Genomic DNA, 27,769 nt, shown 5'->3' on the forward strand with positions numbered 1-27,769 from the left:
TGGATCATCAGGTATTAGGGTTAGGCCGCTGCTTGTAGACGTGTCTCCCATGGATCATCAGGTATTAGGGTTAGGGTTAGGCAGCTGCTTGTAGATGTGTCTCCCATGGATCATCAGGTATTAGGGTTAGGGTTAGGCCGCTGCTTGTAGATGTGTCTCCCATGGATCATCAGGTATTAGGGTTAGGCCGCTGCTTGTAGATGTGTCTCCCATGGATCATCGGGTTAGGGTTAGGCCGCTGCTTGTAGATGTGTCTCCCATGGATCATCAGGTATTAGGGTTAGGGTTAGGCCGCTGCTTGTAGATGTGTCTCCCATGGATCATCAGGTATTAGGGTTAGGCCGCTGCTTGTAGATGTGTCTCCCATGGATCATCAGGTATTAGGGTTAGGCCGCTGCTTGTAGATGTGTCTCCCATGGATCATCAGGTATTAGGGTTAGGCCGCTGCTTGTAGATGTGTCTCCCATGGACCATCGGGTTAGGGTTTGGCTGCTGCTTGTAGACGTGTCTCCCATGGATCATCAGGTATTAGGGTTAGGCCGCTGCTTGTAGATGTGTCTCCCATGGACCATCAGGTATTAGGGTTAGGCCGCTGCTTGTAGATGTGTCTCCCATGGACCATCGGGTTAGGGTTTGGCTGCTGCTTGTAGACGTGTCTCCCATGGATCATCAGTTATTAGGGTTAGGCCGCTGCTTGTAGATGTGTCTCCCATGGATCATCAGTTATTAGGGTTAGGCCGCTGCTTGTAGATGTGTCTCCCATGGATCATCAGGTATTAGGGTTAGGGTTAGGCCGCTGCTTGTAGACGTGTCTCCCATGGACCATCAGGTATTAGGGTTAGGGTTAGGCAGCTGCTTGTAGACGTGTCTCCCATGGATCATCAGTTATTAGGGTTAGGCCGCTGCTTGTAGATGTGTCTCCCATGGATCATCAGGTATTAGGGTTAGGCCGCTGCTTGTAGATGTGTCTCCCATGGATCATCAGGTATTAGGGTTAGGCCGCTGCTTGTAGACATGTCTCCCATGGATCATCAGGTATTAGGGTTAGGGTTAGGCCGCTGCTTGTAGACGTGTCTCCCATGGATCATCAGGTATTAGGGTTAGGGTTAGGCCGCTGCTTGTAGACGTGTCTCCCATGGATCATCAGGTATTAGGGTTAGGCCGCTGCTTGTAGACATGTCTCCCATGGATCATCAGGTATTAGGGTTAGGCCGCTGCTTGTAGATGTGTCTCCCATGGATCATCAGGTATTAGGGTTAGGCCGCTGCTTGTAGATGTGTCTCCCATGGATCATCAGGTATTAGGGTTAGGCCGCTGCTTGTAGATGTGTCTCCCATGGATCATCAGGTATTAGGGTTAGGCCGCTGCTTGTAGATGTGTCTCCCATGGATCATCAGGTATTAGGGTTAGGCCGCTGCTTGTAGATGTGTCTCCCATGGACCATCGGTTATTAAGTAAACAGGTTTGTGCAGAGCTTAGTTATTAGCCCATTGCTCATCATAATTGTCTAATAGTAAATGTTACCAGACCCTGGAACACGGGGTTAATGGTTAGAGCACAAGTTATAAAGAGCAGGAAGATTAGTGAGAGGGTCACAGCGGCCCCACCATGAGCTCCCCGGCCCCCGACACAGGTCGCCCTCTGACTATCAGTAACCCCGCCGACATCTCCGTCATTGCTGGATACTTTGTTATTGTTATTGGTGTCGGCCTATGGGTAAGTGATATGGATATAGGGGGACATGCTGTGCGGGGTGTATGGATATAGGGGGACATGCTCTGCGGGGTGTATGGATATAGGGGGACATGCTCTGCGGGGTGTATGGATATAGGGGGACATGCTCTGCGGGGTGTATGGATATAGGGGGACATGCTCTGCGGGGTGTATGGATATAGGGGGACATGCTCTGCGGGGTGTATGGATATAGGGGGACATGCTCTGCGGGGTGTATGGATATAGGGGGACATGCTCTGTGGGGTGTATGGATAGATATAGGGGGACATGCTCTGTGGGGTGTATGGATAGATATAGGGGGACATGCTCTGCGGGGTGTATGGATAGATATAGGGGGACATGCTCTGCGGGGTGTATGGATATAGGGGGACATGCTCTGCGGGGTGTATGGATATAGGGGGACATGCTCTGTGGGGTGTATGGATAGATATAGGGGGACATGCTCTGTGGGGTGTATGGATAGATATAGGGGGACATGCTCTGTGGGGTGTATGGATAGATATAGGGGGACATGCTCTGTGGGGTGTATGGATAGATATAGGGGGACATGCTCTGCGGGGTGTATGGATAGATATAGGGGGACATGCTCTGCTGGGTTGTTCACTAATGAAATATTTTGACTTGATGAAGAAATGTCCCGGGGTCTTGTACATTTTGCTGATTAGAAGTTGAGACACATTCGGATGCACATGACTGGTCCTAAAATGGTCTATCACCTCCCCCACCTCTCATAGGGAAGGTCTATCCCCTCCACCTCTCATCTCATAGGGAAGGTCTATCCCCTCCCCCAGCTCTCCCCCTATGTCCTGTGCCATGTGTGACCAGCGCCCCCTATGTCCTGTGCCATGTGCCATGTGCGACCAGCGCCCCCTATGTCCTGTGCCATGTGCCATGTGCGACCAGCGCCCCCTATGTCCTGTGCCATGTGTGACCAGCGCCCCCTATGTCCTGTGCCGTGTGCCGAGTGTGACCAGCGTCCCCTATGTCCTGTGCCGAGTGTGACCAGCGTCCCCTATGTCCTGTGCCGAGTGTGAACACCGTCCCCTATGTCCTGTGCCGAGTGTGACCAGCGCCCCCTATGTCCTGTGCCGTGTGCCGAGTGTGACCAGCGTCCCCTATGTCCTGCGCCGAGTGTGACCAGCGTCCCCTATGTCCTGTGCCGAGTGTGACCAGCGCCCCCTATGTCCTGTGCCGTGTGCCGAGTGTGACCAGCGCCCCCTATGTCCTGTGCCGAGTGTGACCAGCGTCCCCTATGTCCTGTGCCATGTGTGACCAGCGTCCCCTATGTCCTGTGCCATGTGCCATGTGTGACCAGCGCCCCCTATGTCCTGTGCCATGTGCCATGTGTGACCAGCGCCCCCTATGTCCTGTGCCGAGTGTGACCAGCGCCCCCTATGTCCTGTGCCATGTGTGACCAGCGTCCCCTATGTCCTGTGCCATGTGCCATGTGTGACCAGCGCCCCCTATGTCCTGTGCCATGTGCCATGTGTGACCAGCGCCCCCTATGTCCTGTGCCATGTGTGACCAGCGCCCCCTATGTCCTGTGCCGAGTGTGACCAGCCCCCCCTATGTCCTGTGCCGAGTGTGACCAGCGCCCCCCATGTCCTGTGCTGTGAGCTGAGTGTGACCAGCGCCCCCATGTCCTGTGCCGTGTGCTGAGTGTGACCAGCGTCCCCTATGTCCTGTGCCGAGTGTGACCAGCGCCCCCTATGTCCTGTGCCGAGTGTGACCACCGTCCCCTATGTCCTGTGCCGAGTGTGACCAGCGTCCCCTATGTCCTGTGCAGAGTGTGAACACCGTCCCCTATGTCCTGTGCCGAGTGTGAACACCGTCCCCTATGTCCTGTGCCGAGTGTGACCAGCGCCCCCTATGTCCTGTGCCGTGTGCCGAGTGTGACCAGCGTCCCCTATGTCCTGTGCCGAGTGTAACCAGCGTCCCCTATGTCCTGTGCCGAGTGTGACCAGCGCCCCCTATGTCCTGTGCTGTGTGCCGAGTGTGACCACCGTCCCCTATGTCCTGTGCCGAGTGTGACCAGCGTCCCCTATGTCCTGTGCCGAGTGTGACCAGCGCCCCCTATGTCCTGTGCCGAGTGTGACCAGCGCCCCCTATGTCCTGTGCCGTGTGCCGAGTGTGACCACCGTCCCCTATGTCCTGTGCCAAGTGTGACCAGCGTCCCCTATGTCCTGTGCCGAGTGTGACCAGCGTCCCCTATGTCCTGTGCCGTGTGCCGAGTGTGACCCGCGTCCCCTATGTCCTATGCCGAGTGTGATCAGCGTCCCCTATGTCCTGTGCCGTGTGAGTGTGGTGTGACTGATCAGTGTGTATGACAGTTAGATGTAATGTTTTCTCCTTGCAGTCGATGCGACGTGCCAGCCGGGGGACGGTGGGCGGCTACTTCTTGGCGGGCAGAAGTATGTCCTGGTTCACTGTAAGTTACATTTCTATATGAAGTCACCACAAGTAAAACTACAGTACACATTTACGACAGAAGTGTCACACGCCCCATGGTAAAGGTGCAACAAAAGAAAGTGGTGCCCTCTGGCGAAGATACATGCAGGGGGCGCCAGATACATGAAGGACGTGCACCAGAAATCCTGAATCTGGTGCCCCCTGCACTATACACAGGACACTGCACATAGTACACACTGCACATAGTACACAGGACACCCTGCACATGGCGCACACAGGACACCCTGCACATGGCGCACACAGGACACACACACCCTCTGCACTTAGTAAATGAGACAGGACCGCCCCCATGACACATGACATATAGGTCTGCACTTCGCCTGTTCCTCGTATGTTTCTTACATTTGGCCAGATGATCTATAACTGGAACGACCTTCAGAATTTGGGTTTTCTTGCCTTTCGGTGTATGCTGTACATGGACTCTGTATCTCTTGCAGGTTGGAGCCTCCCTCTTTGCCAGTAACATTGGCAGTGGTCACTTTGTGGGACTGGCGGGCACGGGGGCAGCAGGTGGCATCGCCGTGGCTGGATTTGAGTGGATTGTAAGTAGAATGAAAGGAGAGGAAGCAGCTGCTCCACCTCACCCCATGCCGAGGCTGGGATCTCCTCCACCTCACCCCATGCCGAGGCTGGGATCTCCTCCACCTCACCCCATGCCGAGGCTGGGATCTCCTCCACCTCACCCCATGCCGAGGCTGGGATCTCCTCCACCTCACCCCATGCCGAGGCTGGGATCTCCTCCACCTCACCCCATGCCGAGGCTGGGATCTCCTCCACCTCCCCCCATGCCGAGGCTGGGATCACCTCCACCTCCCCCCATGCCGAGGCTGGGATCTCCTCCACCTCCCCCCATGCCGAGGCTGGGATCTCCTCCACCTCCCCCCATGCCGAGGCTGGGATCTCCTCCACCTCCCCCCATGCCGAGGCTGGGATCTCCTCCACCTCCCCCCATGCCGAGGCAGGGATCTCCTCCACCATCACTAAAGGCTTCCCCTCCTTCAGGCCTGCATCTTTGCCTCTACAGAGCCTGTTTAAACGTGCTGCCCAAGCAGTTCCACCATTCTCCTGCCCCAAGCTACAGGACCAGGGCTGGGAACTACACCAGACTGCATCCAACCACCAGCTACCTCAGACCTGGCAGAAAGGACCTAATACTACCTCAGCCTATTAACCATTGCTGTGTTGGAGTCTTGAAATAAAGACACTGCGAGATTGGTGTTCATAATCTCTGTCTCCACATGTGATCCCCGGCTGCCACTAACATCACAGGCCTTCTCTTTACCATCTAAACGAGGATCCTTACATCACACATAGACTGGGAGTGCCCCTGGGGGAGACTTTCCCTCATATTGCGGCCTCCTCCTCTTCTTGCATCCCCTCACTGGTCCTGCCCGGCATGGACAGCACCTGTTCAGTTGGACCAAGCAATCATGACATGACTAGTACCAAGGGAATCCAGCTGCCCCCAGACAAACAGGTCAGGCCGTGGTGGGAGGACGTACAAGGTTCATGTGTTGTGGGGGTTCACAATACATTTATAATAATTCTGTCACATCACATGCAGCACGTGCCATTGCCCTGACGTGGGCCTTTTTGAAAAATGCTTTTGTTTCTTAAAGAGTAACTGCAAAGTTTTTTTGTTTTCCACAAATCAATAGCTCTCGGGATGTACATCTTTTCCTATTATCTTTGTTACCTATGTCCAGGTGCACACGTGTATCCCCAGGTCCCTCACTGTGGCAGCTGCAGGGTTACTCACTTGTCCACGCTCCAGCGATGGCTCCTGTGGGCCCTGTAGAGAAAGCATGTTATTGTGAACATTGTGATCTATTTGTTGTGTCCCTTCGTTTTCCTGGCCTCATTCTCTGCCGCTTGTCTTGACTTTCTGCTTCGTTCCTGACTCCGATCCTGCGCCGCCCTTCCTGACCACCTGCCTGACTACGACTCTGATTCTGCCTGCTGTTTCTGTACCTCGCCTTGGCCACTACTGGAGGCAAGTCACGCCTGTGGAGCAACCTGGTGGCATCCCACCGCAAAAAGTCTATCCCGCTTTGCAGCAGGCACTGGTGAAAACCTGGTGCCACTTAGATTCCTCTACCAGGAATCAACTTACGTCATCGCTCGCAGTGGTTCAGTGTGTCCACCACCTCGTATCCTGACAGCCAAACACCTCCGATCCTGATAGTCCACCTCCGATTCTGAATATCCAGCAGTTTCTTTGCTATAGCCCTCAGGTTATCTCGGAGCTGCAGTATCTGTTTCCTCTCCCTGTGCTGACAAGCCCTGGAGTCTGTACTGTTATAGTTTGTTTATCTGTTGGTGCCATGGGAAGGGCTGCAGCTCACAGAGGAGGAGGCCATGTGACAGAGCTCTCCCTGTGAATGTAGCAGAGCTGGATGTGTACAGAACAGTGGATACAGATGTCTCCTGCACAGAATAGTGAGGTACGAGATCTCCCCTGTTCCCTATCAGTCCCTCCATCTCAGTCTGTGATTCTACAAAACTTTCTCTGTCTCTCTCTCTCTGCACATCATGCTTCTAAATTACTTTGAGAGAGAGAACACAATACTGGATTGGTGAGCAAGCTAACTGGCCTCAGCTTGAGGGCACAGACAGACAGACATTAGTCTCCGCCCATTTCACCTCTGGTGAGAAAGATTTTTACCAAGACTTTGGAAAGAAAAGGGTGAGGAGCACAATATGGACAGCGTTCTGTTTGTTTTTAAATGGGGAATCACATATAATAACTTGGTAAAATTCTAACTATAGAGTTATGCTATAAAAGATTATGTGCTAAACACGGATAACCTGGCTGTAAGTGTAATGGTCCATGTCCCAGGACACATGCGCTGACACTCTCTTTCCTTCTTCAGGCACTCTTTGCTGTTCTAATAATGGGATGGATCTTCGTTCCTGTTTACATGACAGCAGAGGTGAGACTTATACAAAGTCTTTCCAGGAACCAAAGCTGCAAGATCTAAGCAGGGACCAGTGTGCAAGCCCCAAGCATGGATAAATGCTGCAAGGTCCAAGCAGGAATCGGTGCTGCAAGGTCCAAGCAGGAATCAATGCTGCAAGGTCCAAGCAGGAATCGGTGCTGCAAGGTCCAAGCAGGAATCAATGCTGCAAGGTCCAAGCAGGAATCGGTGCTGCAAGGTCCAAGCAGGAATCGGTTCTGCAAGGTCCAAGCAGGAATCGGTGCTGCAAGGTCCAAGCAGGAATCAATGCTGCAAGGTCCAAGCAGGAATCAATGCTGCAAGGTCCAAGCAGGAATCGGTGCTGCAAGGTCCAAGCAGGAATCGCTGCTGCAAGGTCCAAGCAGGAATCGGTACTGCATGGTCCAAGCAGGAATCGGTGCTGCATGGTCCAAGCAGGAATCGGTGCTGCAAGGTCCAAGCAGGAATCGGTGCTGCAAGGTCCAAGCAGGAATCGGTGCTGCAAGGTCCAAGCAGGAATCGGTGCTGCAAGGTTCACATGTCGAGTCCCTGATTAGTGCCATTCTTATACCTAGAAGGGTTAGTCATCACCTCCTGTACTCTTTACTATTTGAATATGCTTCTATCCCCGCAGGTGATGACCATGCCCGAGTATCTAAAGAAACGTTTTGGAGGGCAGAGGATCCAGCTGTACCTGTCTGTGCTGTCTCTGGCCATGTACATATTCACCAAAATTTCAGTAAGTCCTAGATGAGGTAACACAAGGTAAACCTCCATAGAGCCTTTATGTTGTCTGTGTGTGGGAGAGGAGAGCCCATGGTTACTAGACACCAGACAAATGGGTGGGAGTGAAGTGCGTAGGTCTTCTAGTATTCCGTACACACGTGTTTCCTGCTACTATACAATGAACACTTGCATGAAATGTCCCAGCACATCCGGCAACAGAGACGATACAACTTTTCATGCGCCTTTTAGCAAAAATCCCAATTCATGAATCAATTTGCATGGTGCTGCAGCATTTCTATGTTTAGGTGAAATAGTGAACCGGTCGAAATAGTCCTGTGCCACTTTTTAGCAGAGAAAAGTCCCCGGAAACCTCAAAAACAACAAAACCAATGATTAATAATCCCCATTGCCTCCATTATTTATCTGCTCAGCTGTTTTATGTTAATGCATTGCTGCCTTCTATTGCCCAGAGAGTTTGTGTACTAGCATTTCATGCTGTGATGATACTTAAGAGTTAATGTTGTATTTATGTTGAAAGGTTTCTATTTTAACTTTCCTGAGGCACAGCAGGCTGTGATTGTTTGGCAGCTCAGAACATTCCAGGATGTGCAGAAGCCTATAAATATAAGCTCAGCTTGGGGTTGTGTATGTAATCTTGAGATTTTCTACTACAAAACTGTGTCCTGTTATACAGCAGAGCCAATCCAACTCCTTGGAGATCATTACCAGCCAAGCTGACCTGGGGTCCTGGCTGAGGTACTGCTATCCTATATTCTACGAAGTCAACCAACTGAAAGTCTGACCAGCCTGTTGTCTTCTGCCGTTCCATGAGGTTCTCCTAATGAAGGAACCATGGGTTTTCTCCATTTTCCGTGTGGATTCTTGGCCTGCTGCTGCCATCATGGTGCCCACGATCTGTCACCTACAGGGGGATTCTTCACTCTCAGGCACCCTCTCTCACTCCTTGCTGATGTTTCAGCTCTGACGCCATTGTTTTGGTGCAGTGACCAATGGCTAGGAAAGGTTTTTAGTGTGGGTGGTAATACATCAGCATATGTGATAGGTCATTAGTGTTCTCTCTTCTCTCATTAGGTTGACATGTTCTCTGGAGCAGTGTTTATCCAGGTAGCACTGGGGTGGAACATTTACCTGTCAGTTATCGCCCTCCTGGTGATCACAACAATATACACAGTGACTGGTAAGACCTCACCCTGCTGCTATTGCTACCTATTCTCTATCCTGGGGTTCATCACCGATCATCTGCTCAATGTCAACGTCCCCAGATGTTACCCTTCCGGATATTTCTTACACAGGACGCATTGAGTGTATTGACTTCACACTGACTGAGCGCAGTATTTAACATTCAAATTCTTCCCATGCCCTATGTTAAAGGGGCACCACAAAAAGGATGATGAACTCTGTCGGACCTGAGCGGGGGAACCGACACATTCATGATTTCCGGTGCACGATCCTAGTGAATCACCGCACTCCATGTACTTTCTGTGAACTCCAGTGACCTTGTAAGTAAATGTGCCCCAATGTATCTATTTAGGTGGTCTAGTCCCTTCCTCATGACATAATGGGGAACATTTACATACCCGGTCACTGGAGTTCACATATAGTACATTCTTCTCCATGACATCATGTATCTCTGTAGGTGGGTGGTCTAGTCCCTTCTCCACCATGACATGATGGATCTCTGCAAGTGGGTGGTCTAGTCCCTTCTCCACCATGACATTATGTATCTCTGTAGGTGGGTGGTCTAGTCCCTTCTCCACCATGACATCATGTATCTCTGTAGGTGGGTGGTCTAGTCCCTTCTCCACCATGACATGATGGATCTCTGCAAGTGGGTGGTCTAGTCCCTTCTCCACCATGACATGATGGATCCTTGTAGGTGGGTGGTCTAGTCCCTTCTCCATGACATGATGGATCCTTGTAGGTGGGTGGTCTAGTCCCTTCTCCACCATGACATTATGTATCTCTGTAGGTGGTGGTCTAGTCCCTTCTCCTCCATGACATGATGGATCCTTGTAAGTTGGTGGTCTAGTCCCTTCTGCTCCATGACATCATGTATCTCTGCAAGTGGGTGGTCTAGTCCCTTCTCCACCATGACATGATGTATCTCTGCAAGTGGGTGGCCTAGTCCCTTCTGCTCCATGACATCATGTATCTCTGCAAGTGGGTGGTGTAGTCCCTTCTCCTCCATGACATCATGTATCTCTGTAGGTGGTGGTCTAGTCCCTTCTCCTCCATGAAATGATGGATCCTTGTAGGTGGGTGGTCTAGTCCCTTCTGCTCCATGACATCATGTATCTCTGCAAGTGGGTGGTCTAGTCCCTTCTCCACCATGACATTATGTATCTCTGTAGGTGGTGGTCTAGTCCCTTCTCCATGACATGATGGATCCTTGTAGGTGGGTGGTCTAGTCCCTTCTCCACCATGACATTATGTATCTCTGTAGGTGGTGGTCTAGTCCCTTCTCCTCCATGACATGATGGATCCTTGTAAGTTGGTGGTCTAGTCCCTTCTGCTCCATGACATCATGTATCTCTGCAAGTGGGTGGTCTAGTCCCTTCTCCACCATGACATTATGTATCTCTGTAGGTGGTGGTCTAGTCCCTTCTCCTCCATGACATGATGGATCCTTGTAAGTTGGTGGTCTAGTCCCTTCTGCTCCATGACATCATGTATCTCTGCAAGTGGGTGGTCTAGTCCCTTCTCCACCATGACATGATGGATCCTTGTAGGTGGGTGGTCTAGTCCCTTCTCCATGACATCATGTATCTCTGTAGGTGGTGGTCTAGTCCCTTCTCCTCCATGACATCATGTATCTCTGTAGGTGGTGGTCTAGTCCCTTCTCCATGACATGATGGATCCTTGTAGGTGGTGGTCTAGTTGTGCTCATCTGTAATGTCATTTCTCCTCTTGATATGTAGGTGGTCTGGCTGCACTTATGTATACAGATACAGTTCAGACATTTGTAATCATTGCTGGAGCTTGTGTCCTGGCTGGATATGGTGAGTCTATAGACTTGTTGGTACTTACTGTTCACCATAAACCTTGCGGACACTGGCAGTGCTTATTACAGTATTACTTAGGTGAAATGATCTGCAACCTCTTTGGGATGGCAGGTGGCTTCATAGTCTGGAATCCAATTCCTGGTGGCCACTGATCTGAAGACCCTAATAATGCCGGCCCTGACCACATACAAGCAGCTCCCTGAGCGCCCGTGTCAGGTCTATAGTGCAGGGGTCTTCAGAGAGGCCAGGACCTCTCTGTCTGTATTGTGCTGTTGTGTCCTGTGTGTGTATTGTGCTGTTGTGTCCTGTGTGTGTATTGTGCTGTTGTGTGCTGTCTCTGTATTGTGCCGTTGTGTCCTGTCTCTGTATTGTGCCGTTGTGTCCTGTGTCTGTATTGTGCCGTTGTGTCCTGTGTCTGTATTGTGCCGTTGTGTCCTTTGTCTGTATTGTGCCGTTGTGTCCTGTGTGTGTATTGTGCTGTGTGTGTATTGTGCCGTTGTGTCCTGTGTCTGTATTGTGCCGTTGTGTCCTGTGTCTGTATTGTGCCGTTGTGTCCTGTGTCTGTATCGTGCCGTTGTGTGCGGAGTCTGTATCGTGCCGTTGCGTGCGGTGTCTGTATCGTGCCGTTGCGTGCGGTGTCTGTATCGTGCCGTTGCGTGCGGAGTCTGTATCGTGCCGTTGCGTGCGGAGTCTGTATCGTGCCGTTGCGTGCGGTGTCTGTATCGTGCCGTTGCGTGCGGTGTCTGTATCGTGCCGTTGCGTGCGGTGTCTGTATCGTGCCGCTGCGTGCGGTGTCTGTATCGTGCCGCTGCGTGCGGTGTCTGTATCGTGCCGCTGCGTGCGGTGTCTGTATCGTGCCGCTGCGTGCGGTGTCTGTATCGTGCCGCTGCGTGCGGTGTCTGTATCGTGCCGCTGCGTGCGGTGTCTGTATCGTGCCGCTGCGTGCGGTGTCTGTATCGTGCCGCTGCGTGCGGTGTCTGTATCGTGCCGCTGCGTGCGGTGTCTGTATCGTGCCGCTGCGTGCGGTGTCTGTATCGTGCCGCTGCGTGCGGTGTCTGTATCGTGCCGCTGCGTGCGGTGTCTGTATCGTGCCGCTGCGTGCGGTGTCTGTATCGTGCCGCTGCGTGCGGTGTCTGTATCGTGACGCTGCGTGCGGTGTCTGTATCGTGCCGCTGCGTGCGGTGTCTGTATCGTGCCGCTGCGTGCGGTGTCTGTATCGTGCCGTTGCGTGCGGTGTCTGTATCGTGCCGTTGCGTGCGGTGTCTGTATCGTGCCGTTGCGTGCGGTGTCTGTATCGTGCCGTTGTGTCTGGATAAGAGTAATATTTCTATGACATTTTGCCAGCAGTGATATTGTGCAGTTATTTTTAGCTTCACTTATAGGAAATATCATGGATAAACCAGGGACATTACTCATAAATCCAGGCACCGGGACTTCGATATCTTATTCTATGTGTTATCCATGGCCTCCTTCCTTCTAAAATCAACTAATTATGCTAATTATGTGTGAGATGACATCTGGCAGAGGGAGATCAGAGGGAGCAGAAGGAAGGGAGAGAGAGTGTAACAGCCCTTGAAGCAACAGAGCAGAACAACAACTCCCCCCAGAGCCCTTCTGACTCATTAGCATAATTATAAAAGTTGATTGTAGAAGGAAGGAGGCCATGGGTAATAAGAGATTCCCAGAGTCCCGGTGGCTGCTTTATCAGGATGGGTTCTGATGGAAACGTTGTGAGTGTAATTATGTGATGATATCATTGTGTGTGACCCCTGTGTCCTCCTGGTGTAACATCTACGTGGGTGGTGCCCTATACGCTCCTCTCTATAATCTCACAGCCCTGCAGTAGTAAGGAGGGAGGATTCCTCTATAGAATCATTGCACTCTATGATTGGTGCCACCTTGACCACCCTCAGCTTCCTCTCTGTCGCCCTTGCAGCGTTCACAGAGGTTGGAGGGTATAATGCCCTCATGGAGAGATATATGAGCGCCGTCCCGAACAATCTGGGTAATGTGTCCGCCCAGTGCGCCTCCCCGCGAGCGGACGCTCTCCACCTGTTACGTGATGCCTACTCCGGAGACCTGCCGTGGCCGGCCCTGATACTGGGGCTGAGCATAGTCTCTACGTGGTACTGGTGCAGTGACCAGGTGAGTGCTCATCACCGGCTGTTCTTGCGGTGTGTAATATTGTGGGTCGGAGAAGTGACTGTCGCCTTCGTGTTTTAGGTGATCGTTCAGCGCTGTCTGGCCGCACGTTCTTTAACACATGTAAAATTAGGTTGTGTCTTATGTGGCTATTTGAAGATTCTTCCCATGTTCCTCATGGTGATGCCTGGGATGATTAGCAGAGTCTTATATCCAGGTAAGACCCGTAGACCACACGTGAACACCTCTGGGCATGGCTCACACATCTACACAGGGATGCCCAGCCAAAATTTCAACTTCAACTCTTCAATTTCCCTAACTTCAACTCTGACTCCACCATCCTGTTTTCCTGGTTCCTCTAGCAGCGCTGGGATAAACGAGGGCCCTCCTTCCCAGCACCTTATTCCCTTCACTGCTGAGCATGTACATAAAGTGCAACCACATTTACCTCAACTAAAAGCCTAGAAGAGGATGCTCAAGCCATGGCGACAAGTGAGCTCTTCTATAACAGATGGCGGCCTATGTCAGTCTCCTATATATCACCTCCCGTCATGTGTATTGAGCAGGTGGGGGGGGGGGGGGTGAGGAAGAAAGCATGAGGAGACACAGGCTGCAGCTGCCCCTCCCCTGGGACTCCCCACACTCTTCTGGCAGGGAGCAGGTAATGTGAAATAAACTTGTATAAAGTACTAAAAGGATTCAGAAAGCTGACAGAGGCATTTTTATAATCAGCACAGCGGAGGCTACTGGAACCTGTCACCAACTAAACATGACATCCCTGATGATAGGTTCCCTTTTCTCCTGCCTCCAGGTAACGTCTGAGAAGATCCTATAACAATAGGTTTCCATTCCGGATTCCACTGAGCTGCATTTTTCCTTATCTTCTCTATCCTTCTGAAACTACTGGACATAAATACATTCTTTCCTGACATTGTAGATATCCGTTCTGCTGACAGAATCTTAAAGGGGGTTTTCCCATGAATACAAGATGGGACCTAACTTGCTGAGACCCCCGCAGAGCATGAAAACAAGGGATCCAATGGGGTCCCCCGTATCTCGGACGGACCTCTTGTCGCTCCGTCAGACTAATGGAGCAGAGGGGCGCACGTGACCTTTCTGCCCCATTTATCTCTGCTCGTGGGGAAACCCCTTTACCAGCCGATGAATGACATCAATGGCCTCACCGATTCCTCTTCTGCCTCCTAAGCTTCTCTTCATGACAATGGAAGACTCCTCTCCACACATTTAGGGCCAGACATGTGCGACGCGCTGAGGAGGGGTGAGATGCAGGGATCCATAGGCCGTGCACACAGGTAGGACATGTGTATGATGTGAGGCCCCGTATCCCTCCATGCGCCTATTGCCGTCTATTCCCCATACGTTTGTGTGAACTTATCTCCATGTATAGAGATGATTATTTCAGTACCAGAGACAATGCAACAAATCTGCTTTAAACTTCCCACATTTAGGGCACTGGTCCTTGAAAAAGCTTATTCCACTGCATTTCCCTGAACATCGCAGAAAGTGCGGCCTTCTGTGTATCTGTCCAGCCCCTTGGCAACCTCCTCTCACTTTCCTCTGGATTTCCCTTGAATACAAGATCATTATACATGTCCTCAGGATAACAAAATATCACATTCTCCAATTCACTGTAAATAACAAAAATACAATGAGGGTCATTTACTAAGGGCCCGATTCGCGTTTTCCCGACGTGTTACCCGAATATTTCCGATTTGCGGCGATTTCCCCTGAATTGCCCTGGGATTTTGCCGCACGCGATCGGATTGTGGCGCATCGGCGTCGGCATGCACACAACGGAAATCAGGGGGGCGTGGCCGAACGAAAACCCGACGGATTTGGAAAAAACGCTGCATTTAAAACAAAAAATGTGCCGCGAAAATTGCGCTTACCTTCACTAGGTATAGGCCGGTGAATTTCAGGGCATTCCAGCGCGCCTCTGGGGAACTTCAGCGCAGCAGCGCCACCTGGTGGACGGCGGAGGAACTACCTTAGTGAATCCCTGCCGGACTCGAATCCACCGCAGAGAATGTGCCGCTGGATCGCGAATGGACCGGGTAAGTAAATCTGCCCCAGTATTTCCCAGATATAAGTGCAACCTGCCTCTATCAGTCCTGCTGGACACAAGTTCAGTTGCCCCTGGACACAACCCTGTAACTTCTGACGGCAGCCTTCTTGCCCGACGCTGTGGAGCTGAGCTCTTCTCTGCCCCCTGCAGTCCAGGGCGGAGCTCACACTCACACTGACACTGACTTCCTGCCGGCATATACACAGCCTGAGGAGAACTACAAGCTACAGGCAGATAAGTTCTTTATCCTGGGAGGTGGAGGCACATCAGATCTGCTAGTGTGTTTGTAGCTGACATGTAGCAGAGCTGTGTCATTGTGTGTAATACGCATCTGATGGATCTCATCATCTCTGATGTGTCTCATTTCTTTCTATGTGTCGGATACTAGTGAATGTTCAGAAGGTAAATGGGAGTGTAGATAACCTTGTACCTTGATAATCTAAGCACATTGTCAGCATACAGCATCTCACAGCACAGAGGGATCATGAAGTGTCTGCTCAGAGAGTCCCCACTCACACTCTGGAATCTTATACCGACCATCACTGAGTGATAGGAGGTAAAACACCAATAACACTGAGTAACATTGTACAGTAAGGGGTAAAACATGATCTTTATTGTGTAACATCACTAGGGGGCTGAGATTTGAGAATTTTCTCTTACTTCCATCCGTTTCTTTGCTGATCTCCCTCAGACGCATTGTCCTCCCTCTAAGCGATGTTTCTCCTGATACTGGCTATGGCTGGCTTTCCATTCTTATGGGTAACAAGTTTCCGCCCCGTATATATAGTGTTTCTAGTTGCATTCGTATCTTGTAACCAATGTACAAAGTCTCCCGCATCATATTCTCTTTTCACCATCTTTTCGTGGTCTACCACATCCACCGCTTCATTAATGCCTTATCCATCCACGTAGCCATTTCCTGGGCCCCTACCACAGATCAGACCAAATAGTCATTTACTAAGGGCCCGATTCACGTTTTCCCGACGTGTTACCCGAATATTTCCGATTTCTGTATTGCCCCAGGATTTCGGTGCACGCGATCGGATTGTGGTGCATCAGCGCCGGCATGCACGCGACGGAAATGGGGGGGGGGCGTGGCCGAACAAAAACCCGACGTATTCAGAAAAACCGTTGCATCTAAAACAAAAAATCTGTCGCGGAGCTTGCACTTACCTTTACTCAGCCCGAGCCGGTGAACTCCAGTGCGTTCCGATGCTTTTCAGCGCAGCAGCGACATCTGGTGGACGGCGGAGGAACTACCTTAATAAATCCCGGCCAGACCCTAATCCAGCGCAGAGAACGCGCCGCTGGATCGCGAATGGACTGGGTAAGTAAATCTGCCCCAATATCTTCCACGCTCCGGTGTCCCTGGTGCTGTAGAGCCTTCCCCTATGATGTGCAGATGGGCCGTCGTCCTAGTGATATCGGGTAGACGAGACTTTCCTCGCCCTCACGGTCTGACACCTCCTGGCTATGACCCTCGGGCCACAAACCTGGTTATACTCGCAGGTATGGAACATGCCTGGTTACTGAAGGCCATTGATGGCTTTGCCGTGTCGTCGTGTTTCAGTAGGAAGGTTTTACCCATCAGCCTTGGGAGAAGCAGCTATATATTATACACACAATGTATGGATGGAATGGTGTCTCCCATCAGTAAGGGATGGATGATAGGCTTAGGGCTAGGGCTGTGCTGCCCACCTTTCATCCCATCCAATACTTGTGTTTCCTCCTGATATTTCTCTAAGATCCCCTGAATTTCCTTCCTCACATTATCTACAATTAATACCAAATTGTCAGCAAATAAGATCACTTCGACCGCTTCCGCCCTAGTTCTATCCCTGGAACATCTTCTCTTCAATTTTTGGAGCTGCTGTTGTATCGTGAGAATAAATGATGGTGATAGTGGACGCCCTTGGCGTTAAGTCTGCCGGTCACTGGACGCTGGGGGAGATTTAGCATCAAGTTTTTGAGGTAAAACTGTTCTCGTTTCCCATGGAAACCAATCAGATGTCAGCTTTCATGTTATAGCTGTGGGGAAATAAAAGCTGAGCTCTGATTGGTTGCCCGTGGCAACCACAACAATTCTCTCTAAGAGACTTCTGGTAAATCTCCCCCAATGTGTCTACTGCTCTATAGAATAACCCATTCCAGCTCATTGTCCTCATCGGGGCAAAGACACAGTATCCAAAGCTTTGACCACGTTGACTGATATTATCCCGTGGCCTGGCCCATTCTGGGAGCCATGGAGTAAGGAAGGGATTCATTCTGCTAATCTATTCCCTAATATTTGTTAATCAATGATATTGGCCTAGAATCCGCAGGGCCGGTCTCTTCCCCCTTTTCTTCTGGTATTACTTCAATAAAAGTGAGAATGGCTGTCGGAGGCGTCTGATAGGTCATTGATAATAATCCCGGAGCTTTATCTCTCCCGATGTTATTGGAGGGGACATCCAGATCTTCCAGAAACTTCTCCATGTCCAATGTTTCCCCCTCTTGGTTCTGCAATCTCTCAATTCTCATTTCCCGCCTTATTTCCGCTATTCTCGCCCTCTCTCTTCTTTCCTTATCTTCCACGTTCGGTCCTGAGCTGCTGCCGGGTTCATTATTAGGTTTATTAGATTTTGTGATGCATCGTGCAGGTGCTTGGGGTGTGGCCGCTCTTTAGTCTTGGGCTCATTCATATCAGCGTTTTTGGGTTCGGTCCACATGCTATAGTTTTTTTGGGGTTAGGATTAACCCAATGATACTTATGGGTCCGTTCACAGTTGTGGCATGCACTAGTTTTTTCTCACATGCGGACCCCATAAAAGTCTATAGATTCGCCAAAAATAAATGGACAGCACACGTGTGACATCCGTATGCAGTCTGTTTTTTCTCAAAGGTTCTCAGCCACCAACTGGGCCGGGCAAATGGCGGATTAGAATTAGCGGATGACACAGACGTGAATCCAATACTGAATGGAGATGGGTACAAGATGCATTACTGCAGGAGGAGATGAATACAGAGGATTTGGTACAGTGTATCAGGAAAGCTCCACTCTTTAGGTTCTATGCGGATTCTTCCGGTTCTATTTTTCCAGGGAGCTGTATGAATATCTATAGGCATCCCCTCTGCGTACAATGCATGTCCAGCAAGCTTTGTGTTTTTTCAGATGAAGTCGCCTGCGTTGTGCCTTCCGAGTGTCGGAGGATCTGTGGTGCAGAAATTGGCTGCTCAAACATCGCTTATCCAAAGCTGGTTGTAGAGCTGATGCCGCGGGGTGAGTAACGGATCATATCCACTAAGCCCATCTTCTTCTGGTTGATGGATCTTCTCTACAGATCCTCCTCAGCACTGGATCCCATACACAGGAAGGGGAAAGTCGTGTCGGGATCCAGGCCCTTCATTCTCTGGTCTCTGAGAGACAAATATAGAAAGCGGTCCCCAGCCAAGAAGAGCCTCCACACGATGGACCTCACACTGGCGCACCAGGGGTACATCACTACACCAGAATCTGCAATGTGACATAATTGTGTCCTAATCTGTGCAAGGATTCGAGATGTGTTGTATACACCTTTATAATAAGAGGTGTGGCTTACTGAAGGGGTGTGATTTCATTGGGGAGGGGGGAGTCCATGCACCATAAATCTGCCCCTTAGGGTTATTTCTGCTGATGCAGGGGTTACAAGCCGTTCACACTGCACCAGATAAATCACTGGATGAGGCATCTGGCGCACTAGCAGACGCCTACTCAACAGACCTTTGCTTTTCTCCTTAATAATCCAACGCTGCACTTTTTTCTAGCAACCTCCTCTTTTTGTTCATAAATTGCACTAAAGGGAGGTTTGCCATTCTTCCTCGTGCACAGTACAACTAAATATCCCGCGTCCAGGGCCCCGAATCACCTGCACTACAAATCTTATGCTCCTGCGTCTGGGCCCCGAATCACCTGCACTGCAAATCTTATGCTCCTGCGTCTGGGCCCCAAATCACCTGCACTGCAAATCTTATGCTCCTGCGTCTGGGCCTCGAATCACCGGCACTGCGAATATTCTCCTCCTGCGTCTGGGCCCCGAATCACCGGCACTGGAATATTCTGCTCTTGCACTTCCTGCGCCTGAATCTTCTTCTCCTGTGCTGCCTGCTCATGGAGCGCCGTATCTCAGCTCAGTTTCTGCCCTTTAGGTCTGCGAGGGCTGATGCTGGCAGTGATGCTGGCCGCTCTCATGAGCAGTCTCGCCTCCATATTTAATAGCAGTGGAACTCTGTTCACAATGGACGTCTGGAGAAAGCTGAGGCCGCAGGCTGCAGAAAAGGAGCTTCTTCTGGTGGGGAGGTAAGTGAAAGAAACACCTACATATTGGTAATAAATGTCACTTCTGCCTCATCTGCCGTGTCGCTTCTCTCTCAGGGTCTGGACCGTCTGCCTTGTGGCTTTCAGCATCGCATGGATTCCTGTGGTCCAAGCTGCACAAGGTGGACAGTTGTTTGATTACATCCAGTCCGTATCCAGTTTCCTAGCACCACCAATTGCAGCAGTTTTCCTTTTGGCGCTGTTTGTAAAGCGGGTAAATGAGCCGGTAAGATTCTTTAGACAAAGTAGACGCTACATCACCACCAGCCGCTCCACGACAGCTGTCCCTCCCCTACATCACCACCAGCCGCACCACGAGAGCTGTCCCTCCCCTACATCACCACCAGCCGCTCCACGACAGCTGTCCCTCCCCTACATCACCACCAGCCGCTCCACGACAGCTGTCCCTCCCCTACATCACCACCAGCCGCACCACGACAGCTGTCCTTCCCCTACATCACCACCAGCCGCACCACGACAGCTGTCCCTCCCCTACATCACCACCAGCCGCTCCACGACAGCTGTCCCTCCCCTACATCACCACCAGCCGCTCCACGACAGCTGTCCCCCCCACCGCTACATCACCACCAGACGCTCCCCGACAGCTGTCCCTCCCCTACATCACCACCAGCCGCTCCACGACAGCTGTCCCTCCCCTACATCACCACCAGCCGCTCCACGACAGCTGTCCCCCCCGCTACATCACCAGCAGCCGCTCCACGACAGCTGTCCCTCCCCTACATCACCACCAGCAGCTCCACGACAGCTGTCCCTCCCCTACATCACCACCAGCAGCTCCACGACAGCTGTCCCCCCCCCCGCTACATCACCACCAGCCGCTCCCCGACAGCTGTCCCCCCGCTACATCACCACCAGCCGCTCCACGACAGCTGTCCCTCCCCTACATCACCACCAGCCGCTCCACGACAGCTGTCCCTCCCCTACATCACCACCAGCAGCTCCACGACAGCTGTCCCTCCCCTACATCACCACCAGCCGCTCCACGACAGCTGTCCCTCCCCTACATCACCACCAGCCGCTCCACGACAGCTGTCCCTCCCCTACATCACCACCAGCCGCTCCACGACAGCTGTCCCTCCCCTACATCACCACCAGCCGCTCCACGACAGCTGTCCCTCCCCTACATCACCACCAGCCGCTCCACGACAGCTGTCCCCCCGCTACATCACCACCAGCCGCTCCACGACAGCTGTCCCTCCCCTACATCACCACCAGCAGCTCCACGACAGCTGTCCCTCCCCCTACATCACCACCAGCCGCTCCACGACAGCTGTCCCTCCCCTACATCACCACCAGCAGCTCCACGACAGCTGTCCCTCCCCTACATCACCACCAGCAGCTCCACGACAGCTGTCCCTCCCCTACATCACCACCAGCCGCTCCACGACAGCTGTCCCTCCCCTACATCAACACCAGCAGCTCCACGACAGCTGCCCCCCCGCTACATCACCACCAGCCGCTCCACGACAGCTGTCCCTCCCCTACATCACCACCAGCCGCTCCACGACAGCTGCCCCCCCCGCTACATCACCACCAGCCGCTCCACGACAGCTGTCCCTCCCCTACATCAACACCAGCCGCTCCAAGACAGCTGCCCCCCCCCCGCTACATCACCACCAGCCTCTCCACGACAGCTGTCCCTCCCCTACATCACCACCAGCCGCTCCACGACAGCTGCCCCCCCCGCTACACCACCAGCCGCTCCACGACAGCTGCCCCCCCCCGCTACATCACCACCAGCCGCTCCACGACAGCTGCTCCCCTACATCACCACCAGCCGCTCCACGACAGCTGTCCCTCCCCTACATCACCACCAGCCGCTCCACAACAGCTGTCCCTCCCCTACATCACCACCAGCCGCTCCACGACAGCTGTCCCTCCCCTACATCACCACCAGCCGCTCCACGACAGCTGTCCCTCCCCTACATCACCACCGGCCGCTCCACGACTGCTGTCCCTCCCCTACATCACCACCGGCCGCACCACAACAGCTGTCCCTCCCCTACATCACCACCAGCCGCTCCACGACAGCTGTCCCTCCCCTACATCACCACCAGCCGCTCCACGACAGCTGTCCCTCCCCTACATCACCACCGGCCGCTCCACGACAGCTGTCCCTCCCCTACATCACCACCGGCCGCACCACGACAGCTGTCCCCCCCCGCTACATCACCACCGGCTGCTCCACGACAGCTGTCCCCCCTCCCCTACATCACCACCAGCCGCTCCACGACCACCAGCCGCTCCACGACAGCTGTCCCTCCCCTACATCACCACCAGCAGCTCAACGACAGCTGTCCCTCCCCTACATCACCACCAGCAGCTCCACGACAGCTGTCCCTCCCCTACATCACCACCAGCCGCACCACGACAGCTGTCCCTCCCCTACATCACCACCAGCAGCTCCACGACAGCTGTCCCTCCCCTACATCACCACCAGCCGCTCCACGACAGCTGTCCCTCCCCTACATCACCACCAGCCGCTCCACGACAGCTGTCCCTCCCCTACATCACCACCAGCCGCTCCACGACAGCTGTCCCTCCCCTACATCCCCACCAGCCGCTCCACGACAGCTGTCCCCCCCCTACATCCCCACCAGCCGCTCCACGACAGCTGTCCCCCCCCTACATCCCCACCAGCCGCTCCACGACAGCTGTCCCCCGCTACATCACCACCAGCCGCTCCCCGACAGCTGTCCCCCCGCTACATCACCACCAGCTGCTCCCCGACAGCTGTCCCTCCCCTACATCACCACCAGCCGCTCCCCGACAGCTGTCCCCCCGCTACATCACCACCAGCTGCTCCCCGACAGCTGTCCCTCCCCTACATCAACACCAGCCGCTCCAAGACAGCTGCCCCCCCCGCTACATCACCACCAGCCTCTCCACGACAGCTGTCCCTCCCCTACATCACCACCAGCCGCTCCACGACAGCTGCCCCCCCCGCTACACCACCAGCCACTCCACGACAGCTGCCCCCCCCCGCTACATCACCACCAGCCGCTCCACGACAGCTGCTCCCCTACATCACCACCAGCCGCTCCACGACAGCTGTCCCTCCCCTACATCACCACCAGCCGCTCCACAACAGCTGTCCCTCCCCTACATCACCACCAGCCGCTCCACGACAGCTGTCCCCCGCTACATCACCACCAGCCGCTCCCCGACAGCTGTCCCCCCGCTACATCACCACCAGCTGCTCCCCGACAGCTGTCCCTCCCCTACATGACCACCAGCCGCTCCACGACAGCTGTCCCCCCCCGCTACATCACCACCAGCCACTCCACGACAGCTGTCCCTCCCCTACATCACCACCAGCAGCTCCACGACAGCTGTCCCTCCCCTACATCACCACCAGCAGCTCCATGACAGCTGTCCCTCCCCTACATCACCACCAGCAGCTCCACGACAGCTGTCCCTCCCCTACATCACCACCAGCCGCTCCACGACAGCTGTCCCTCCCCTACATCACCACCAGCCGCTCCACGACAGCTGTCCCCCCCCGCTACATCACCACAAGCCGCTCCACGACAGCTGTCCCTCCCCTACATCACCACCGGCCGCTCCACGACAGCTGTCCCTCCCCTACATCACCACCGGCCGCACCACGACAGCTGTCCCCCCCCCCGCTACATCACCACCGGCCGCTCCACGACAGCTGTCCCCCCTCCCCTACATCACCACCAGCCGCTCCACGACCACCAGCCGCTCCACGACAGCTGTCCCTCCCCTACATCACCACCAGCAGCTCCACGACAGCTGTCCCTCCCCTACATCGCCACCAGCAGCTCCACGACAGCTGTCCCTCCCCTACATCACCACCAGCCGCACCACGACAGCTGTCCCTCCCCTACATCACCACCAGCAGCTCCACGACAGCTGTCCCTCCCCTACATCACCACCAGCAGCTCCACGACAGCTGTCCCTCCCCTACATCACCACCAGCAGCTCCACGACAGCTGTCCCTCCCCTACATCACCACCAGCAGCTCCACGACAGCTGTCCCTCCCCTACATCACCACCAGCAGCTCCACGACAGCTGTCCCTCCCCTACATCACCACCAGCAGCTCCACGACAGCTGTCCCTCCCCTACATCACCACCAGCAGCTCCACGACAGCTGTCCCTCCCCTACATCACCACCAGCCGCTCCACGACAGCTGTCCCTCCCCTACATCACCACCAGCCGCTCCACGACAGCTGTCCCTCCCCTACATCACCACCAGCCGCACCACGACAGCTGTCCCTCCCCTACATCACCACCAGCAGCTCCACGACAGCTGTCCCCCCCCCCCCCCGCTACATCACCACCAGCCGCACCACGACAGCTGTCCCTCCCCTACATCACCACCAGCCGCTCCACGACAGCTGTCCCCCCCCCCCCGCTACATCACCACCAGCCGCTCCACGACAGCTGTCCCTCGCTACATCACCACCAGCCGCTCCAGGACAGCTGTCCCTCCCCTACATCACCACCAGCCGCTCCACGACAGCTGTCCCTCCCCTACATCACCACCAGCCGCACCACGACAGCTGTTCCTCCCCTACATCACAACCAGCCGCACCACGACAGCTGTCCCCCCCCGCTACATCACCACCAGCCGCACCAAGACAGCTGCCCCCCCCGCTACATCACCACCAGCCGCTCCACGACAGCTGTCACCCCCCTACATCACCACCAGCCGCTCCACGACAGCTGTCACCCCCCTACATCACCACCAGCCGCTCCCCGACAGCTGTCCCTCCCCTACATCACCACCAGCCGCTCCACGACAGCTGTCCCTCCCCTACATCACCACCAGCCGCTCCACGACAGCTGTCACCCCCCTACATCACCACCAGCCGCTCCCCGACAGCTGTCCCTCCCCTACATCACCACCAGCCGCTCCACGACAGCTGTCCCTCCCCTACATCACCACCAGCCGCTCCCCGACAGCTGTCCCTCCCCTACATCACCACCAGCCGCTCCACGACAGCTGTCCCTCCCCTACATCACCACCAGCCGCTCCACGACAGCTGTCCCTCCCCTACATCACCACCAGACGCTCCACGACAGCTGTCCCTCCCCTACATCACCACCAGCCGCTCCACGACATCTGTCCCTCCCCTACATCACCACCAGCCGCTCCACGACAGCTGTCCCTCCCCTACATCAGCACCAGCCGCTCCACGACAGCTGTCCCTCCCCTACATCACCACCAGCCGCTCCACGACAGCTGTCCCTCCCCTACATCACCACCAGCCGCTCCACGACAGCTGTCCCTCCCCTACATCACCACCAGCCGCTCCACGACAGCTGTCCCTCCCCTACATCACCACCAGCCGCTCCACGACAGCTGTCCCTCCCCTACATCACCACCAGCCGCTCCACGACAGCTGTCCCTCCCCTACATCACCACCAGCCGCTCCACGACAGCTGTCCCCCGCTACATCACCACCAGCCGCTCCCCGACAGCTGTCCCCCCGCTACATCACCACCAGCTGCTCCCCGACAGCTGTCCCTCCCCTACATGACCACCAGCTGCTCCACGACAGCTGTCCCCCCCCGCTACATCACCACCAGCCACTCCACGACAGCTGTCCCTCCCCTACATCACCACCAGCAGCTCCACGACAGCTGTCCCCCGCTACATCACCACCAGCAGCTCCACGACAGCTGTCCCCCCCCTATATCACCACCAGCCGCTCCACAACAGCTGTCCCCCCCCGCTACATCACCACCAGCCGCTCCACGACAGCTGTCCCTCCCCTACATCACCACCAGCCGCTCCACGACAGCTGTCCCTCCCCTACATCACCACCAGCAGCTCCACGACAGCTGTCCCCCCCCGCTACATCACCACCAGCCACTCCACGACAGCTGTCCCTCCCCTACATCACCACCAGCCGCTCCACGACAGCTGTCCCCCGCTACATCACCACCAGCCACTCCACGACAGCTGTCCCCCCCGCTACATCACCAGCAGCCACTCCACGACAGCTGTCCCTCCCCTACATCACCACCAGCCACTCCCCGACAGCTGTCCCTCCCCTACATCACCACCAGCAGCTCCACGACAGCTGTCCCCCCCCCCTACATCACCACCAGCCGCTCCACGACAGCTGTCCCTCCCCTACATGACCACCAGCCGCTCCACGACAGCTGTCCCCCCCGCTACATCACCACCAGCCACTCCACGACAGCTGTCCCTCCCCTACATCACCACCAGCCGCTCCACGACAGCTGTCCCTCCCCTACATCACCACCAGCAGCTCCACGACAGCTGTCCCTCCCCTACATCACCACCAGCAGCTCCACGACAGCTGTCCCCCCCCGCTACATCACCACCAGCCGCTCCCCGACAGCTGTCCCCCCGCTACATCACCACCAGCCGCTCCACGACAGCTGTCCCTCCCCTACATGACCACCAGCCGCTCCACGACAGCTGTCCCCCCGCTACATCACCACCAGCCGCTCCACGACAGCTGTCCCTCCCCCCGCTACATCACCACCAGCCGTACCACGACAGCTGTCCCTCCCCCCGCTACATCACCACCAGCCGCTCCACGATAGCTGCCCCCCTGCCAACTACCCCACTCCAGGACAGCTGCCCCCCCACGTTAGGGAATGTTACCTCCAGCGCCCCCAGGTCGCAGAGCTCCTACCAGCATCTTTTTCTCTTTCCAGGGGGCATTCTGGGGTCTCATCGGGGGGCTGTTCCTGGGCCTCTGCCGCATGGTGCCTGAATTTGCGTATGGTTCTGGAAGCTGCTCCAGTCCCAGTTCCTGCCCAGCAGTGATTTGTGGGGTGCATTACCTCTATTTTGCAATAATTCTCTTCTTTTGTACTGCACTTATCATTTTGGCCGTGTCTTACTGCACCACTCAATTCCAGAATCAAAGGTGAGTAAATCCTAAGGCTGACATATCATCTCACTCACCAAGCACTGCAGGCACCCGGCACACAGGAGGGGGGAGGGGCTGCAGGCACCCGACACACAGGAGGGGGGAGGGGCTGCAGGCAGAAGCCGTGCAGCGCTCCTTCCACCCCAGGTTTAATCATCGTGTGTATAGCCATAGCGCCATCTATGGCCACCGACCGTCTCCTCACCCTCCTCTGTCTCTTCACAGCTGCATCGCTTGGTGTTCAGCCTCCGCCACAGTCAGGAGCCGCGAGACGAGATGGTGACTACAGGTAAGAGGAGACACTGGCTGCTGGTATCAGCGCCCCCCAGAGGACATCCTATGCCAGTGATGGCGAACCTTTTAGCGGCCAAGTGCCCAAACTGCAACCCAAAACCCCCATATTTATTGTGAGGTGCCGACCAAAAATTAAAGCAGTAACTTACTGCTCTCTGTTCTTCAACAACTTTCAATCATATTGGCCTCCTGAGGACAAGATGGAAAATTTGCATTATTTTAGCTTCTTTCCAGTGTCCCTCTGTAGATCTGTAGGGGCCAGCAGAAGGTCCTCCAAAGATAATTAGATCCTGTCTACACCTTCTCCCTCTTCCTACAGTCAAAAGTAGTGAAATACTGTAAGTATCACTTTAATATATGACTGAAAGCCGCATCTTTTAAGTTGCTTGGAACTGTAGGAAGAATTTTGGAGTCTTGTCTGGTGTGTTGGGGCGATGGCCGGGTGCCCACAGAAAGGGCTCCGAGTGCCGCCTCTGGCACCTGTGCCATAGGTTCGCCACCACTGTCCTATGCCGTGCAGGTTACTTCTGACCTCTTACTCTGGGGTGACCTGGGCTCCTTCCCCATGGAGGTGTCTGGTGGTCCCAAGAACCAGCGCCAGTCCCCACTATGGGTCAGCAAGGACCAGGACCAATCACTGACTACACAAACAATTAGTCTCCACGTAACAAAAATAGGAAGATTTATTACACGTCAGCAAAAGGCTAAATACAAAACCTGTTCATCCCCCACAGAATGCAACCCCCAGGACAAGGGCTCATCAGCGCTCCCCAACATCCAGGAGGACCCCACGCACAGACGGCTGGTCAACATCAACTCACTGATCATGATGAGCTGCGCCATCTTCCTCTGGGCCTACTACGCCTGATCCCTCAGTGTAACATGAAATAAAGTGGCTTCTTCCTCCTCCAGCGGGCCTCATCCTCTAGGGGGTCTCCTCCTCGGACTCAGCCCCTGGGGGGGCTCCACCTTCTGCAGGGCCTCAGCCTCTGGGGGGTCTCCTCCACCAGCTCAGTCCCTGGGGGGCTCCACCTTCTGCAGGGCCTCAGCCTCTGGGGGGTCTCCTCCACCAGCTCAGTCCCTGGGGGGCTCCACCTTCTGCAGGGCCTCAGCCTCTGGGG

General features: G+C 54.5%; 1 protein-coding gene across 1 annotated transcript; it reads left to right on the plus strand.

The window, feature by feature from the left end:
• The first annotated feature begins 1,416 nt into the window (after nucleotides 1–1,416).
• LOC140111118 (sodium/glucose cotransporter 2-like) lies at nucleotides 1,417–27,769 on the plus strand. Its single transcript, XM_072132325.1, is given in 16 exon segments — nucleotides 1,417–1,716; nucleotides 4,091–4,162; nucleotides 4,641–4,745; nucleotides 7,077–7,136; nucleotides 7,774–7,878; nucleotides 8,958–9,063; nucleotides 10,805–10,885; nucleotides 12,825–13,033; nucleotides 13,112–13,247; nucleotides 18,268–18,375; nucleotides 19,281–19,431; nucleotides 19,507–19,675; nucleotides 26,137–26,329; nucleotides 26,332–26,351; nucleotides 26,580–26,643; nucleotides 27,383–27,769. Coding segments are annotated over 16 exon segments (1,821 nt in total). The 5' UTR covers nucleotides 1,417–1,608; the 3' UTR covers nucleotides 27,517–27,769.

The sequence above is a fragment of the Engystomops pustulosus genome, unplaced genomic scaffold (genome assembly GCF_040894005.1).
Source record: "Engystomops pustulosus unplaced genomic scaffold, aEngPut4.maternal MAT_SCAFFOLD_389, whole genome shotgun sequence".
In the NCBI taxonomy this organism is placed as follows: domain Eukaryota; kingdom Metazoa; phylum Chordata; class Amphibia; order Anura; family Leptodactylidae; genus Engystomops; species Engystomops pustulosus.